Raw genomic sequence first — 15,993 nt, forward strand, 5'->3', positions numbered from 1 at the left:
ACAGGAACTGCACAATGCTCTATAGGACCCACCTTAAACAAGACAACAGTTTGTACCTCAAGCAGATCACAGCCTTTCAATCTCTCCCAATATTCAGCTTCCTTTCCAAATGCACACAGGCATCTTCTTGAAAATTCAGGATTTAAAATACGTTTTTGTTAATCCACAAAGAGGAAAGATTAAATGTTGTCTTATAAAAGGGGTATAAATATATCTGGTTTTATTCACAGTGATAGGCAAGCAGGGTAAACCCATGCATAGAAACTGGCTAAAAAGCATGACCTGAAATTCCAGAAAATGAATTACACTGAATGGGAAACTTTTTTCATATATATACTTGGGTATAAGGCAAAGGAAACAATGGAGTTCTGACCAGAAGTAATGCAAAATTTGCTGGACTGTTCTTTCAGTCCAGATACTTACACTAAGAAGTTTGCTGAGAGCAGTACACACAGAAAACATGTAAGACTCTAGGCAGACATGAAACACACTCCTACATTTAACATTGGATTAGAGTAAAAGCTTCTGCTGCCAGAAGCCTGGTATAATTATCTTTTAGTATTACCTGTCAGCTCACAGGTGTCAGAGGGCATTTTCAGATGGAGAATCCTCATCTGAGTTCTCAGATATAAGATGCAAACGCAAGGTTGTTTCTTTTGTTTGCTGCAGTTTGACAGGGCCTTTTAATTTTTGCCAACCATTAATATTTAAGATCTATTTGCTTGATTTAATTTAGACTTTCTGAAAGGTGCCAACTAGCCATTGACTTCTGGCACACAGAGAGTTAAGTCCACACCCACAAACTCTCCTTTCCTACAGCCTAATAGGTAAAAAAAATCTTCCTGTCAGTAAAATTAGAAGAGTAGAAAGTGTTTAAATCTTTCCTATAAATGCTCTGCAGGTTATGCTAGATGAACATGTCCTTGGGGCTAACTGTAAAGCTAAGTTTCCTTGACCAGGAGCAAAGATCCAGTCCTGCATGCCAGAGTGGGAAAGAAGGACGTGCCCCAAGAACTGACATGAGGCATCTCTGAAGCTGGACAAAACATCACAGATGAGGTTTTTTTACCTCATTCATTCTCCTGCTTCTCATTTACCCTCCCAAGGAGTATCATACCATCCTCTGCCTGTCTGGCTTGCAGGCCACCTCTGCCAAGGTGATATTGTAATCGATGTTCATTCAGGACTGTCATGGTTTAACCCCAGCCAGCAACCAAGCACCACACAGCCGCTCAGTCACCCTCCCCCGCAGTGGGATGGGGGAGAGAATAAAAACCAAAAAAGTAAAACCCATGGGTTGAGATAAAGGCAGCTTAAAAGGACAGCAGAGGAAGAGAAAGTAGTAATAATAATAATAATGATAAAAGAATATAAAAGACAGCAGTAGGAGGGTCTCGCCTTCACAGCTGTCCATCACCTACCATGGAGGATTTGCTCCCTCCCCAGCTGTGCCAGCGCAAGTTCATTTGCAAGCTCCCTAAACTAGACCTGTGAAGTGCTTGCCACCCAAAAAATACCTTTCTTAAAAGTCTTTTTTTTTTTTTTTTCCCCCTGTTTTAAATACTGGGTATTTAAGACCTAGCTTCAAGTGCACCACAGACATCAGAATTACTACCCTGCACAACAGAGAGCAGAAAGACAACGTGAGCAGATGAGGGCAGGCACCCCCATCAACTAGGAGAGCTGCCGCTGCAATCGTCCTGCAGGCTGCAGGAGGCCCTGTCATGCTTGGCACAGAGGCTTCTGGCAGCAAAGTGAGGAACAGCGGAATTCTCAAGAAGATTAAGGCCTAATGGGGCAGGAGGGGAGTGAGTGCCTTAGCAGTATATCTTCAGGTGACTACAGTCAGCTTTAACTCACTCCTCCACGTAAAGCAGCTTCTAAAATAAGACAATTTCCTCAAAGTTATCATATTAAATACAAACAAATTCTCTTTTCATAAATGCAGATATACACCCACATAAACACACTTTTAGAACAGAAACTTTATGAAACAATCAAGTGAACTGAAGCATTTGAGAACTACTTCAACCTACAAGCTCCAGGCAGACTTCTTGGTTTTACTCAGTTACATTAACCACCACACATTTATCTATAAAGCATTCTTCTTTATTTAAGTTAAACAATTTTTCAAGGATGGTTTCCATCTATAAAACGAACAAAGTACAAGCTCTGTACAGCAGACTTTTCAAACCAACTGAAAAAACAGTTTCCAAACTATGTTTTGAAAATCTGCAAAACACAAACAATATCACCATTCTTGCTCTGAAGACGGTAAGAAACGTTCTCAGGAGACTCCATCGCAATTTGCTTCAAGGGCTCTTAATTTTTCTTTCAAATGGGCGAATTTCTTCAACATTAAAACCCCTAAAATCACAGTAAGTAACTTTGGCACACTGTCATGTAAACATAACAAAAGGATACCATTTCTTGTCTGTTCTCTCAAAGAAAAGCAAAGCTGTCTTTAACATACAGCTCCTATATTAAAACCTCTACGCACAGCATCCATGGGGAGTTAGTGAAAATATTCCTACTTTATATGACAGCAGTTGACATTAAAAACTTAAGAGGTGGAATAAGGATTTTTTTTTTTTACTAGCACTTCTGACAGAGTTAAGAGGCAGGTCAATATTCAGAGTTGCAACTGCTGATTTCAGTTAGTACTACCCTTACTACAATCAAAGTTGCAAATGGAAATACCTCCATGGCAGAAGCTGAGTGGTTGGGGTTTGTTTTTTTTTTTCTTTTAAATTCTGTTTTTCAAAACCTCAAACAATTGACTTGCTGCTGAGCCCAAATGTCAGCATTTCTTTTGCAGAATATGAAGAAATCTACTGCTATGTTATGAATCACATTCAAGTTCTCAGCTAGGTTAAAAGGCTACAGATAGGGAGAGACTAAATGCTGAAAAATAATTTATCCACTGTATGGCCTCTAAAACAGGCAAGTTTTGGAGAAAGTGGACTGAAGAAGCAAAAAAAAGTATTAATTATTCATAAAGAAAAAAGTCAGATGATGAATGGGAGAAACTGGATTTAATGCCCCCATCCAAAAGGTACGGAGGTATTGGCAAGTCATAATTTCAGACACACAAGGTATTTATGGGCACATTGACTGGCACGGTTAAAGCCATGTTGCCCAGAAGAGTACCACCTCTATACCCAAGGTATAGATGCAGCCAGTGGAAACTGAGAATCGGGAACTACTCTACTTCCAGGAACAAAGCAAGAAGGGAACTGTACCAGCATACTAAAGTACAGCAGATGTTTTTCATCTCCTTATGCTCAACCCTTACATTTTTCCAAGATTCATCTTCTTACCAAAACCACTTCCTGGCACTGTATGTCTGCACTAATTTTGTCAATGCTGTCTCCCTTATTAGTACTTTTTTACCTTTCCTTTTCACTTTAAAAGCTCATTGAAGCATTTGCTTTTAATAAAAAAGTATATAGTCTATGCAAACATAAGAAAGGACAAGTCAAAGTCAGGGTTAACTTTGACAGCATTATTTTAATATAAAAAAATGACATCAGCTGGACTGAAGCTGCAAAATGCATGGGTTCTATGGTTAAAAACACATAGGATTTGCTGGTATCCAGGCTGATTCCCAGAGCCAAGCCTGAATCCATTCAAAAGCTCCATTTAAAGAAAAAAAACGGAAGAAGATTCCCCAGTAGTAGGTCTATAAATTAAGCAAGTGCAATTCAGAGATATTACATAGCTGCTCGTCCTTGCAAATTAAAATTCAGATCTTGTGCTGTCGACAGTAACGTTACTATTCTATCTTATTTCTACAACTCAAAAGGGAAGTTTGAGACAGAAATTTTTCTCATTAGGGCCCAGAATAAAACTGTGCTGAACCCACATGGCTGCATGAAAGATCTGCTGTTTATATAGTTTTGTAACAAAAGAGGAAGTATTTTAAAAGACAAAGTACTACAGAAATGATCAACACAAATGTCAAGTACAAGTTTAACGTTATCCAGAGCACATGTAATGAATTTCCAAGTTGGAATAAACAATCCAAGCAATCATCTGTACAGATGCATTGGCTTATTCTGCTATTTTCTTTCTCCTCCTGAGTTTCATGATCTCCAGTGAGGGTGAAGTGTTAAGAAGTAGATCCAGTTTGCAAAGCAAAAGCATCCAGTGTTAGCACGGACATCATACTGAGCAGCACAAAATCCGCACCTTCATAAAGTTTCGCTGTCCTAGCATTCCAATCCAATTTCTGGTTATACATATGTCAATCACTTCATTGATAATTATGGGATGATGAAAACTGATATAAATTGTTGGGAGCTGACAATATATATACTTTTATATATTTATATTTAGAGTCCATCATAGAAAAGTTCATATTCAAATTACCAAGTACACACAGGAGAAAAAAAAAACAAACACCTTCGAAATGACACTTCTGTTTCTGGAAACGACAAACCATGATTTCTATGCAAATGGAGATTTCAAATGACCTTCTCCTAGTAATTTTTCCCACCCTCCCCTCCCACACCCTGTTCCCCACAGGTGTTTCTTCAGATCCTTTTTTTTTAATCATACATCAGTTGTTCCTAGAGTTAATTATCTGCTGTGCAAGTACGTAACTGAAGACAGAAAGGAACCATTGAAGTCTTCACACCAAGAAGGAATTGTGCTGCAGTCATGTTCAGTGACATCTTTGCAGTGCTCCAAGTCCCCTGGATCCCTGGTGTCTGCTTCAGCACTCTCCTACTTTCAGATAAAGGTGGAATACTGAGGTATATAAGTTCCGTGGAAAGTTTTAAGAAATACATCAGTAATTCAATCAAAACTTTGCCCAACGTCTATGAATCAAAACAGCATTTTATTTGTAAGTCCTTCTACTGCTGCAGATTAAGTGTGAATTTCCACTGTTGTGACAAAGAAGGACTGCAGATCTCAACGGTGAGACCACCATTTTTAGCATTTCGGCTGTCTAGACAGAGGTTGCTGCCAACGTGCCTCAGTTTAGAATTGCTTTCAATTTGTTCCCATTTCTGGAAAAGAAAATACAGTTATTGAGCTGGAAAAGCAGGAAAAGGATGAGTTCTACATCCTGTCCTTTGAAGCCTTCATAAGCTTCCCTGGCTCGTGCTTGGGAAAGCTGTGAAAACTGCAATAATAGTACACAGTTTAGATGATCCTTGAATAAGAGTATATAAATTATGGCAAGCCTTGCCAAAACAACTGTTCATTCAGCTAACACACCGCAATAGATAGAGAATACACCAAATCATTCTCCTGTACTTCAGCACTTCTCAAATACGCTCTCACACCATGTTACCTGTGTGAAACCTTCAGTCTGAACAAAAAAACAAACAAACAAAAAAAATCAAAATCACAAAACCCATCCACATATCACTACAATTCTGAACAGAGAAGCAAGAAGCACGATCACTAAAGACAACTTTACAGAAATCCACAAATCTGTCAGACACCTTTCAATTGCCCAGAAGACAACCAGTTAATCTGTGCTGTCAGAAGCTCTTTGCCCAAGGTGATACCAAGGATAGAGTGAATCCCAAATACAGGAAATTAAAAAAAAAGTTTTTTCTGTTGTACTTTTAACATATTGTGCCTTTAACCTTATCAAGAAACTCCTGCTTCCCATTTCAGAAAAGTGGCAAGAATATTCTTCCTTCATCAAGGAATAGCCTTTCAGTTATCTGTCTGCAAAAACTGAACACAGATACAGAAAGCAAGGAAGCTGGCAGACAATCAGAACTGATGATTTAGCAGAAAGAGATGAATTGTTATGCGACTAGATCAAAAAGATGGTATGACTCTGCAAATGTGATTTTCCTCAGACATGGGAAATAGATGGAGTTACAATGCTGCATTAATAAAAATGCACTGAAGGAGTCTAGTGCTGTTATAAACATGTCACAGCTGAAAAGAAGAAAGGAAAGCCAAACCACACTCTTCTGAGACACAGACTCCATAATCTTCAAACTTCACTAAAGAAAGCCTTTCAAAAATACATTGTGGAATATATATTCTATTTCAGAAAACAGATGTGGCACTTGAAGACTGTTACACAGCAACACTGTTGGGTGAAACCTTTGTATAAGGCCAGTGTTGGGGTAACACCTCTATATGTTCATAGAAGATTGTCACTGGCCTATAAAAAGAAAAGCTCAGTACACAAGCTTATTCCTGCTGTTCTGCCCAGATGTCATGCATCCTAGCTTTACAAACAACAGCGATACAGAGTGAAGAGCAGAACGGATAGCAGGTATGATTACCAGTGCATATTCTTGCATTCTCATTCACAACTCTTGTTTTCCCACTGTTTGCAGAGCGCGTTCGCAACATACTAACCTGTCTGCTGTCATTTTCCCTACAGCCCTGAAGTTTTATTAGTGAACCAGGTGCTCTGTCCACAACAGTAAGGCACAAATCCATGTGTTTCACTGACTTGTCCTTTGTTAAGGCCCATTCCTAGAAAAAGGAAGAAAAAAAAAAACCACATATACAAAATTGTGTATACTAACATATGCACAAGGCACACGTGCTATCTCTGCATACGTAGTACAGATTAAAATCCTATAAATGGCTATGTATGAGCATTCAAACAGTTCATTGCTTCCCACAGAGCAGGAGAGGAAAAGAGGTCTTTTTCAAACACAACTGCTTCAGCAGCCCCAAGTCAGCTCAGGGCCGGGCTGGCTGTTTGCTCCCTCTGCTGGCTTTACACAAGTACAACGGGCAGTCACACAGGTCCGCAGGTTTAAAATATTTGTCCAAATATTTGTCCAGCTATGTTTTCACCTATCTATTTATATATATACATGTCTGTGTGTGCATTACATACATATCTTCTATGTAGGAGAGGTTTAGATATACGTAAAAAAATATATATAATTATATATAAAAACCCTAAAAAATGGGGCTGCAGCATCACTGGCCGCCCTACCGACACACTAAACAAAGCATACATACCACAGTGAGGCAACAGTAGTTCTTAATATGATAGAGACCACCAGAAAGCAATACACAAGCAGGCCAAACTCAAGGGAAGAGGGAGAATGTTACTTCCTATCCAAGGTGTGATGTAGAACGGAATTTCTTTTAAATGCATTTAAATATGCAGCTTCTTAAATAGAGAGCAAAGAAAAGCTGTTCTGTATGTACTGTTGCCCAGCTTGTTTGATCTCAGCATCCTTCTGCACAGGGCCTGATCTTGCGCTGATGTTCAAAATCTCTCCATGCCTTTCTCCCCAAAGTTTGGTCTCCAGGATCCAGATGGGTCTTCATTTGTCTAATTATCCTTTGAGGAAGGAAGCTGATCTATCAACTAAAGCCACACTAATTATCCAAATCATGCTTATTGCTACTTAAAAAGGCACGGTTAGCTTTTTTTCAGCAACTAAAGAGGATTCAGAGTTGTGTAACACAAAACTCTAGATACACAGGGCCAAGCCTGGCTACATTTAAATGGTATTTCACAACCAGTGAGTGTTTCAGAAAGAAATTAAATGGCTAATCCCATCCTATTTGTTTTTACTTATTTTCTGATACCATAACTGAATTTTTGGTTTGCATAATCACTTTTAAACTCAGCAGATTTAACAACAATTGAATTTCTTTGAGAACAGATGCTCAGGAAACAATCAGGACCTCTATCCCACACAATTACAAGTAATCGCCATCATACAGGTAGCAAGCCATTAGATGGGTCCCATATTATGCAAGTACTAGAATAATGACAAATATGCAAAACAAAGCAAAGGCAGGAGAACTCTGTGTATCCCTTCACTTGTTTCCCAAATCCATAAACTGAAAAATTTTCCTTTCACTCAATATGTAAAATATTTTCCACTACGTTAATCTCAGGTGACAGCAAAATTACTTGCCTTCTCAGTTCTGTCCAGTTCATAAGATGTCAGTAGGAATCATTAATAGCCACTTTTAACAACTTAAGGAATTAAGTTATTTTCAGAGCTTATCAGGAATCACAAATGCCCCTGAAAAAGATGGCTCCCTTCTAAGATTTATACTGAATAGCGACAGTTGAAATACTACCAGGGAAGTGGTAAAACTTGTGTTTGAGAACCCTGCAGCCAGAGAAAGTTAGAGCCTTGAAAATACTGCTTTATACATCTTCACCCTTCCATGAGAAGGCTGGAAGAGCCCCAGACACAACAGCAATCACGCAAGAAATTAACACATTTAAAAGCCAAAGGTACTTCACAAAAGCTCTAAGCTCTGCGGCTGGAGACATCTACGTGATGGCCCTTCATGGTATGAAACAGAGTGTATAGATGCTTTCCTCCAGTGCTCAGGAACTATGATTAGCTGTAATGGAGGTAAGATTAAGCAAGTTCCACTACACCAGAAGAGAAGAAAAATTGCAAGCAGTTTATATGCTCTTTGCACAGGCTAGAAAGAGGACGGCTCTGCGTAACAATTTGAAAATGAGGACATCTGAAAAAACCTGTGTCGTAAATCAGAAATACAAAGTTAGGAGAACACCACTAGTCTGAAACCTTCCCCTTGCACCTAAGTGCATTTGGCTTTACCTTTAGCTCCTTATCATAACCCTACATATTTGTACATATTTGTCAAATACACCAATTTCTTCAGCTCTTTAGAGGTGCACATTTACCTTTTTAATCACTGAATTCCACCAACCGGAGGCGGGGGGGGGGAGGGGGGGGCAGGGGCAGAAATCCCATTTTGACTTAAATTTTGCATTTTAAGTTGTGTTGGAGCATAAGTCAGAGTACACTCTTCAAATTATAGGAGAAGGTCTCCACAACCTATATATCTGAGTACTCTTAATCCCAACCTCCCCCCAAACTCTCTTGATAAGAATAGGTGCAAAACACATAGTAGAGATTTAAAGACTCTGGTTTGTTCCCTATGCCTCTTCTCCCATGCTGAGCTCACTCTGCTCATTCCCTCCAATCCAATATGAATTCTGCTTGGACATAAAACCTGGTTTTGACCCGTTCTGCCTCTTAATCTGTCTGAAAGTCCTCTCACAGGGACCTGTTCGGAGCAAGCGTATATTAGTTTGTCAAGGTCAGCTTCGCAGAAGAAACTACACAGAAAAGAGCATCAGATTCAGGGGAAGGGAGTTTGAAAGAAGCAGCTAACTTGTATACCTATAGAGAATACACAACATCACCAGAGACTTCCAAGTTTTTGCGCCAAAGCAATTCTGACGCATCCACCTTTTCTCCTAAAAACCACTGTGGTGTTCTGAAAGATGAATGTACTTTCATAAAGGTAATAGAAAAAGCCTCCCCGGATATATTCTCTTTAATGATAGGGAAGAGAGGCATATCTCAGATGTATGATGGCAATGCATTCAAATCAACATGGTACATCTTCTAGGAAATAACCTCTTTATTTTAGGCTTCATCTGATTTTAGAGTTTTCCCCCTTCTAATTCAAATCAGAGAGAGCAAAATTCTGATATTCATTCAGCACTAGATTTGTAATTTGGTCAGCTTCCTATTTTAACAGAGGTACTTGAAGTATTAATCTTGCATTTGATTTATAGAAAAGTTGATTCTGGAAAGAATTTAGTGAGAAAGCAGCACACAAAACAGCAAGCATGTATGCATATATTTCGTGAACACTAAGTCACAACTGCATAAACAGATTCTTTGAAATAACTAATGCTCTCATTTATAGATTTGACACATTTGCAATTAGTTTAAAAGTAGGATTAGAAAGGATTTATTGAAACACTCCCTTTCCTGTGAGTGAATAAGATATGACATTTAGGCATCTCTGTTTTCTAGAAGAGCCAAACAGGGATTTAAGACAGTTGTGTTTTATATCCTGCTACCACAAATTGGAAATGACTAATAGGGCACAGTAAAGCATTCTTCTATCTTGCTGACCTTTGTATGCTTATATGATTAAGACAAGCCAAATCTTTTCTTCAGTAAAATCCCCCCCCCTGCCCCCCAAAAAATCAAACACACCAATTAATTGAAAAAAACATTCATTTACAAGTGTAAAACTCCTGGTAAGGATGTTATTGGCCTCTAGTGTAAAAGCAAATATTAATAGAGACAAAGGAAGGGGATAATCTGATGCACACTGAATGAATCTCTGGGCTCAGATTCTAATCCTGAAAATGCAAAATTGTATTTGAGGGAGAAGTCATTTAGCCAATCTGTTACAATAACTGATCTGCTGATTTGGGTTCATCTTCCTATCACCAGTACACAGTACCTGCTTGAGTGAAAAAGTTAAGCATAACTTAAAGTTAACTTAAAGTTTCACTTTCAGCTTTTTCCCACAGTATGTGATCTTAAAAAAAAAAAAAAAAAAGGGCATACAGACCTGGTTTCCCCCAGCATTATGACATTCATAAACTCCAACAACACCATCTGCAAAATGGCCCAAAGTGTCAAGGCAATTGGTACCCTGCTGCAAAGCCCCAAAAGCTATATCTTGATGATCAGGTACACTGAAATAAAACCAGAAATATCTGATTAATTAATTTTTTTTAATTTTTTTTTTTTGTTTTAACTCCTTGTCTTTACTCAGACTCTTTTTAAATGACATGTTAAAGATGAGGGATGACTACTATCTGGAAATCTCAATCATCTTCTGAGGAGGAAAGGCAATAATCTGATCATGAACTGATCAAACACGAGTAAACTTGTAAGCTTAGGACTGAATACAAAAAGACTTGTACCAGAGAATGAGGATGAACAAGCAAACTCAGCACAAAAAGCAAATTAAAGGTGACTTATCATCATCATTTAAGGTCACTCAAGCTTAATGCTATCAGTTAAGGTCATCAAGCCCTCTTGTTTTTTCAGCGAAGCTAGATTGTGGCAGAAATGACATTCTACATTTTGCCCAGACTGTTTTTACTAAAGTGTTAGAAAGGGGGTTAGGAGGTTTTTTTTTTTTTAAAAAAAAAAAAAAGAGACAACGTTTTGCTGATATCTATTTTCTAACGGTTGCACATAAAGTGCACTCATATAGTATGGAAATACCTAGGCAAACCCATTCAACAAAGTACAATTGTGGGTAGAGACCATAAGTTCATGTCAAACAGTAAAGCACGGGCATATTAGCTCCTTTTAAAACTTCAGACTATAATATGAGTATGATAATTCAAGCTAGCAGAAGAGCACGAGAGATGGCACAGAGTAAGACAACATTATACTTAAGTAATGCTTATGGTAGCACATTTTTGAGGAGAGCTTGCAAGATTTATTTTTTCTGACAAATTAAACAAAAATAAATATCCTCTGGCACTTTCAAGAGAAAATAAAGAATAACTTACTTCCTCAGCACCATCCTGGTTTATGAGACTCTTTAGTGTGGTTCTGTACACGTTTCACTAGGGCTGTAATGGCTGGTGCTTGTGCATTCCAAGCCTGTATGCCACTAGCAGTTACCTGACTCTACTGACATCAAGTGCCCCCAGGAAAAAAAAACAAGTATTCTTATAAGCCACACGCAGCATCTTACCCTTACACTGCCAATATTAGGTTGACAGCAGACAAACTAGTTCATAGACTCAGATCTGACAGACATACTTATTGACAAGTTATTGAACAAAAACCTTTTTATCCTTTCAAAAAGTGTTTCTCTTCGAGGATTTTTCATTAGTTAGGATGCATTCATGTTACAGAAACTGTTTGCAATATTACCCCTCATTTCCCTCTTCTCCCCTCCCCTCGCCCCGCCAAAGTTAGTGATTATGCAGTGACAAGAGACAGAAAGAGCAAAAGACTCAGCTTCTTAGAGTCTTGGGCATCCACCCTTGTCTGGCAAATACACAAGGCTCTCTTATCTGCCAATTTCCGTCACTTGTACTGTACTGAGATGCAGTCTCCTCACTCAACTAGGCATGTGCTTAGGCAAAGGCAAAAGCTTTAAGGGGATGACAACAGGGTGCAGAACAGGGCACTTCTGAGCAAACGGCTTGCATAGGAGACTAACTTCAGGCTCAGATAAGTTGAGTTCTTTGGACACTGTTCTCTAAAATACATGCTACTGCAGCTGTAGTTGTGGTAAGAAGAAAAAGAGAGAGATGCTTACTAGGGAAAAATGGCGCTTTAGGAATAGAACTAACAAAAACCAAAAGCAAATAAGCCTGCATGAGGCATTGCTTTCACAAATAAATTAAAAAACATCCTTTACATCCAAGGAAGGAGAATGAGAAACTGATGATTTATGGGGAGAACAAAAACAAACAAACAAAAAGAACTCCATACTATCTCTGATTCAGCCAAAACTTACCGTAACTCAGGATAAACATTTTCAAGATACCACTTGAAGGGTTTGCAGCTAAGTCTCTTTCTGAGTTCCATTCGGCTTTGAATACTAGAGGGGAAAAAAAGGAGCAGTTTTCAAAGTCAGGCTGCTTTCTTCATATACTTTAAGGAATACACAGAAACCTCAAGAACAGTAGAACTGTAGAATTACATCTTAAAGAGATAACACGAGAACCAGCACTGCTTTCACCTCAGAAGGCACTGTCTCATGAAAAGTAAATGAATAGGGCAAAGAAGCACTTGTGACTTACTTGCCATAAGGTACATTCCTGGCTGAAGGCACTGCTGCGTAATAGAAATTTTTATACTCATCCATCCAGACTTCTGCTGCCCTGCGTGTATTTCTAGGGACAATCATATGAAACACATAGGTTATATTTTCTCTAGCTGCAATTAAACCATGTCATTTATCCTTGGGTTGATTTTAATCCTTCCCAGTCACAGTAAGCTGCCTCAAGCCAGGCAGAAGATTCCCTATTAAAGACCCAAGTAATAGAAAACTATTAGAGAGTGACATAACTGAAATCAATGCATTAAGAATGAAAATTAGGTCTTTTCCACACTTTTCACTGCTTCAGGTTTTCATCCAGAATTCAATACACATCTTGGAATTCTTTCTGCAAACTTCATGGAAGTTGTTAGGTTATTGTTTGTTGGTTTGTTTGGGTGGGGGTTTTTCATTTGTTTTTTTTTTGGGGGGGGGGGGGGGTGTTGTTGCTGGTTTACTTTTATTTTTAAAAAAAAAACAACTTGACAGAAGTCAAATTCAGTGAGTGTTCACCTGGGTAAGCAAGCTAATTGGAAACAAAAATCTCAACAATTAGCAGTATTTAATAATATCTTTTACCCTTCTGAAAACAGATATGCTAACATGGGCAAGACATATTTTCAGTCTTCATCCTATTCCTACCAACAGAGCTCTCAAATTTCCAAAAAGACATAAGCTGTCATGACATTTAAGGCTATGAACCAAGTGAGTCTGCTGTAGCTGAAGTAACAGAAGAAAACCAGTAAATTAGAAAATATTTTTAATGCTTGAAAATTCAAGAGAGATTAATTATTGCAATAAATGTGAAAAACACTAACCCAAATTCTTTACTTCTAATCAAACACATCTCTAACTAAAATTTCTGTGTTTATGTAGCTGTGTCTTTAATTTTGGACTGCAAGAGGGTAATGTCTTTTTCCATTCCCTGGCTTCCATGTAAAACTCATTTACTTCTATTGTTTGTAATTTTATGCTCAGAAAATTAAGTCTTGCTTCACTTGCAACTGCCATGCTCTGAAGCTTATTTTACATTTGGCACTAAGTTCATCTGAAGCAACTGGAGTAAACTCAGCCAGCCAATAACTTTTTTAATATGATTTTTCCAATTCAAAAGACAAAAAATAGTCACAATAAAGTGAGGAGTTCTTGCAGGTCCCTGAGAAGGAAGGACACGAGGAAGAAAAAAGTCACAAGACAGACCTCAATCATTTTTTGAGGACTGATTTTTACTTGCAAAGATTCCTTTAAATTTTTTGTAAGCAAAATCCCATTCAATCCAGATTAGAGAGCTATTCCAATTTATCTTCACTTGCAGTCTCTCAGGCCTGTGTGAGTGTCAGCCAGCCACTCAGCACCTGCCCCTGTTGCTTGCCCAGCGATCAACTTGGCTGCCCATAGGAGGCCAAACACGTTTTGGTGGTGGGAGAGGAACTATTCGGTTTGCCAGGGTTTAACGACTCCAAAGGCAGAATACATGCCTGCATCATGCTTCCCCATACTCAGGGATGAACAGTTCAGGCTTAGTGCAACACAAATATGGAAACTGTGCAGATGTTGAGAACTGCCTAAACTAACAAGACCCCAAAGAAGGCAGGGTACTGAGAAACACAGCATAGGGTGCACTCAGCACTTAATGCTGAGCCACAGTTAAGGAAACCTAGCACTGAGCGATCAGAGGTAGCTTTGCATGGAGCAGGCTGGGGCCTGCAGGGTTTATTAGCTCGTCTGAAATAATGTATTAAGGCAGTGCATACTGGTCTAATAAATCCTGCCAGATGCAAGCCGTATCTGCCCACACCACACAGCCAGGATGTGGTCTCCCCTCTCATGAAACCAGACACCTGGTCTCTTATCACCAACTTGTTTTGGCTGCCAAAAGGCCGTGCGTACTGACTAGTCAGCTAAAAATACGACACTTACCCAGAGCACTCCAGAACAAATTGCATACAGCCAAGGGACAGGTGATGGTATAAGCTAACAAGTCCCAACTGCAAGATGAGCACAGATTCCATGCACCAAGTTTCTTGGCACCATGGTCCTATACATATCTGATAATACCTGTACTACAAGGGTATCCCATTACCTTAGGTTTCTCATTCTGTCATTGCTAAGACTGATTTTAAGGCATTGTTATATTGGTTTGACACCCAAGAAAGCTGACTGAGGAAGAAACCTTCAAATATACAGCAACTTGGCAACTCAGCTTTTATGCAATATGCAACTTTTCAAGGCCAATTAAAAAATAATTCCAATGAAACGAAGAATTTTAAGGACATTTCAGAATTTGAGACCATTGGACAGCTAAGGACAAAGGTAATAAACCACTTGCAGAGAAAGGTAGATCTGGAAAGGGATGCAAGTACCCAAGACACTAGTTTGCAGGCTTCAGCTATCCTCACCATTCAAGTACACATGGGATCTCCTTTCAAAGAGATTTTGAACACAAATGACTGGAAAACACAATGAGACTGTAAAAAAACCCTGTCATAGTAATTGTCAGGACATTTGAATGATCAAATCAAAACCATTATTTGACTTCACAACAAAATCCAAAAGCTTTGATCCCAGTATGAACACAGAATCTTCAACCCCCTGCTAATATGATGCATTTCTGATGTCTTCTGTATCCTTGCATGCATACAGCCACACCTTCTTCCTACTTTTCAGTTGAGCTATGTTTAAGTACTTATTTAACACCACAAGAAAAGCAGCATCTTGGCAACAGCCCAAAAATAGAACAGCTGCAGAGGAATGGAAAAACTGCACAATTTATATATTTATTTTAATTAACCATACTCCTTGTTATGACATTGTCACTTTAAACCTACCGTGAAAGTAAAACAGTTGCATCCTAAGCCTGCGTAATACAGTTTAATTGGTATACCCTGATGCACACTATAAATACTGGAATAGAGATGTGATGTATTAAGATATTTCATTGCTAGCTTTTGTTTTCCCATAAGTACTATTACTCATTTTTCACTGTAGAATAGAATAAAGATCTCAAAGAATAGGGGACCAGAAAAATCCCTGCTATAACTACTGGAAGAAACAGGACAGCAACTTTATTTTAGCAGGCTATTAAATTCATTAGAGTTATTTTGGTGGCATAACCAGTGTGGAAGAGAAGAATTATACCCCTAAGGAGGTTCCTCAATCTAAAGTGAAACACAAGTCCAAATATATCGGCAGCTTAGGGCATTCTTACGAATTTAAGTACGTCTGTGCTCTCTGTGTTGCTTCATGTTAAACAGAGTTTGGACTCCACACCCCTTCAAGGATAAATAACCAATTTTATTTGCAGCTCTTAATCCACAGAACCTTTATCTGAGACTTGTACTTCTTCAGCCCCCTGAGCACTAAGTCCAGTTCTCTAAACCAAAACTTACAGTGATTCTTCAGCTACAACTGATAGAGCATTGGTCAAAACATCTACCGCACACTCAT

General features: G+C 38.7%; 1 protein-coding gene across 2 annotated transcripts in view; it reads right to left on the minus strand.

Moving 5' to 3' along the window:
• Nucleotides 1-4,859: 4,859 nt before the first annotated feature.
• Nucleotides 4,860-15,993, minus strand: part of GALNT2 (polypeptide N-acetylgalactosaminyltransferase 2) — a 100,159-nt gene continuing 89,025 nt past the window's right edge. For both annotated transcript variants that reach the window (XM_075708396.1, XM_075708395.1), the window contains exons 12-16: nucleotides 12,530-12,622; nucleotides 12,244-12,327; nucleotides 10,324-10,450; nucleotides 6,340-6,459; nucleotides 4,860-5,015 (exon numbers count right to left, since the gene is read on the minus strand). In XM_075708396.1, the coding sequence (XP_075564511.1) occupies nucleotides 4,860-5,015; nucleotides 6,340-6,459; nucleotides 10,324-10,450; nucleotides 12,244-12,327; nucleotides 12,530-12,622 (580 nt within the window). The remainder of the gene's footprint in view (nucleotides 5,016-6,339; nucleotides 6,460-10,323; nucleotides 10,451-12,243; nucleotides 12,328-12,529; nucleotides 12,623-15,993) is intronic.

This window comes from Pelecanus crispus, chromosome 3 (genome assembly GCF_030463565.1).
Source record: "Pelecanus crispus isolate bPelCri1 chromosome 3, bPelCri1.pri, whole genome shotgun sequence".
Lineage (NCBI taxonomy): Eukaryota > Metazoa > Chordata > Aves > Pelecaniformes > Pelecanidae > Pelecanus > Pelecanus crispus.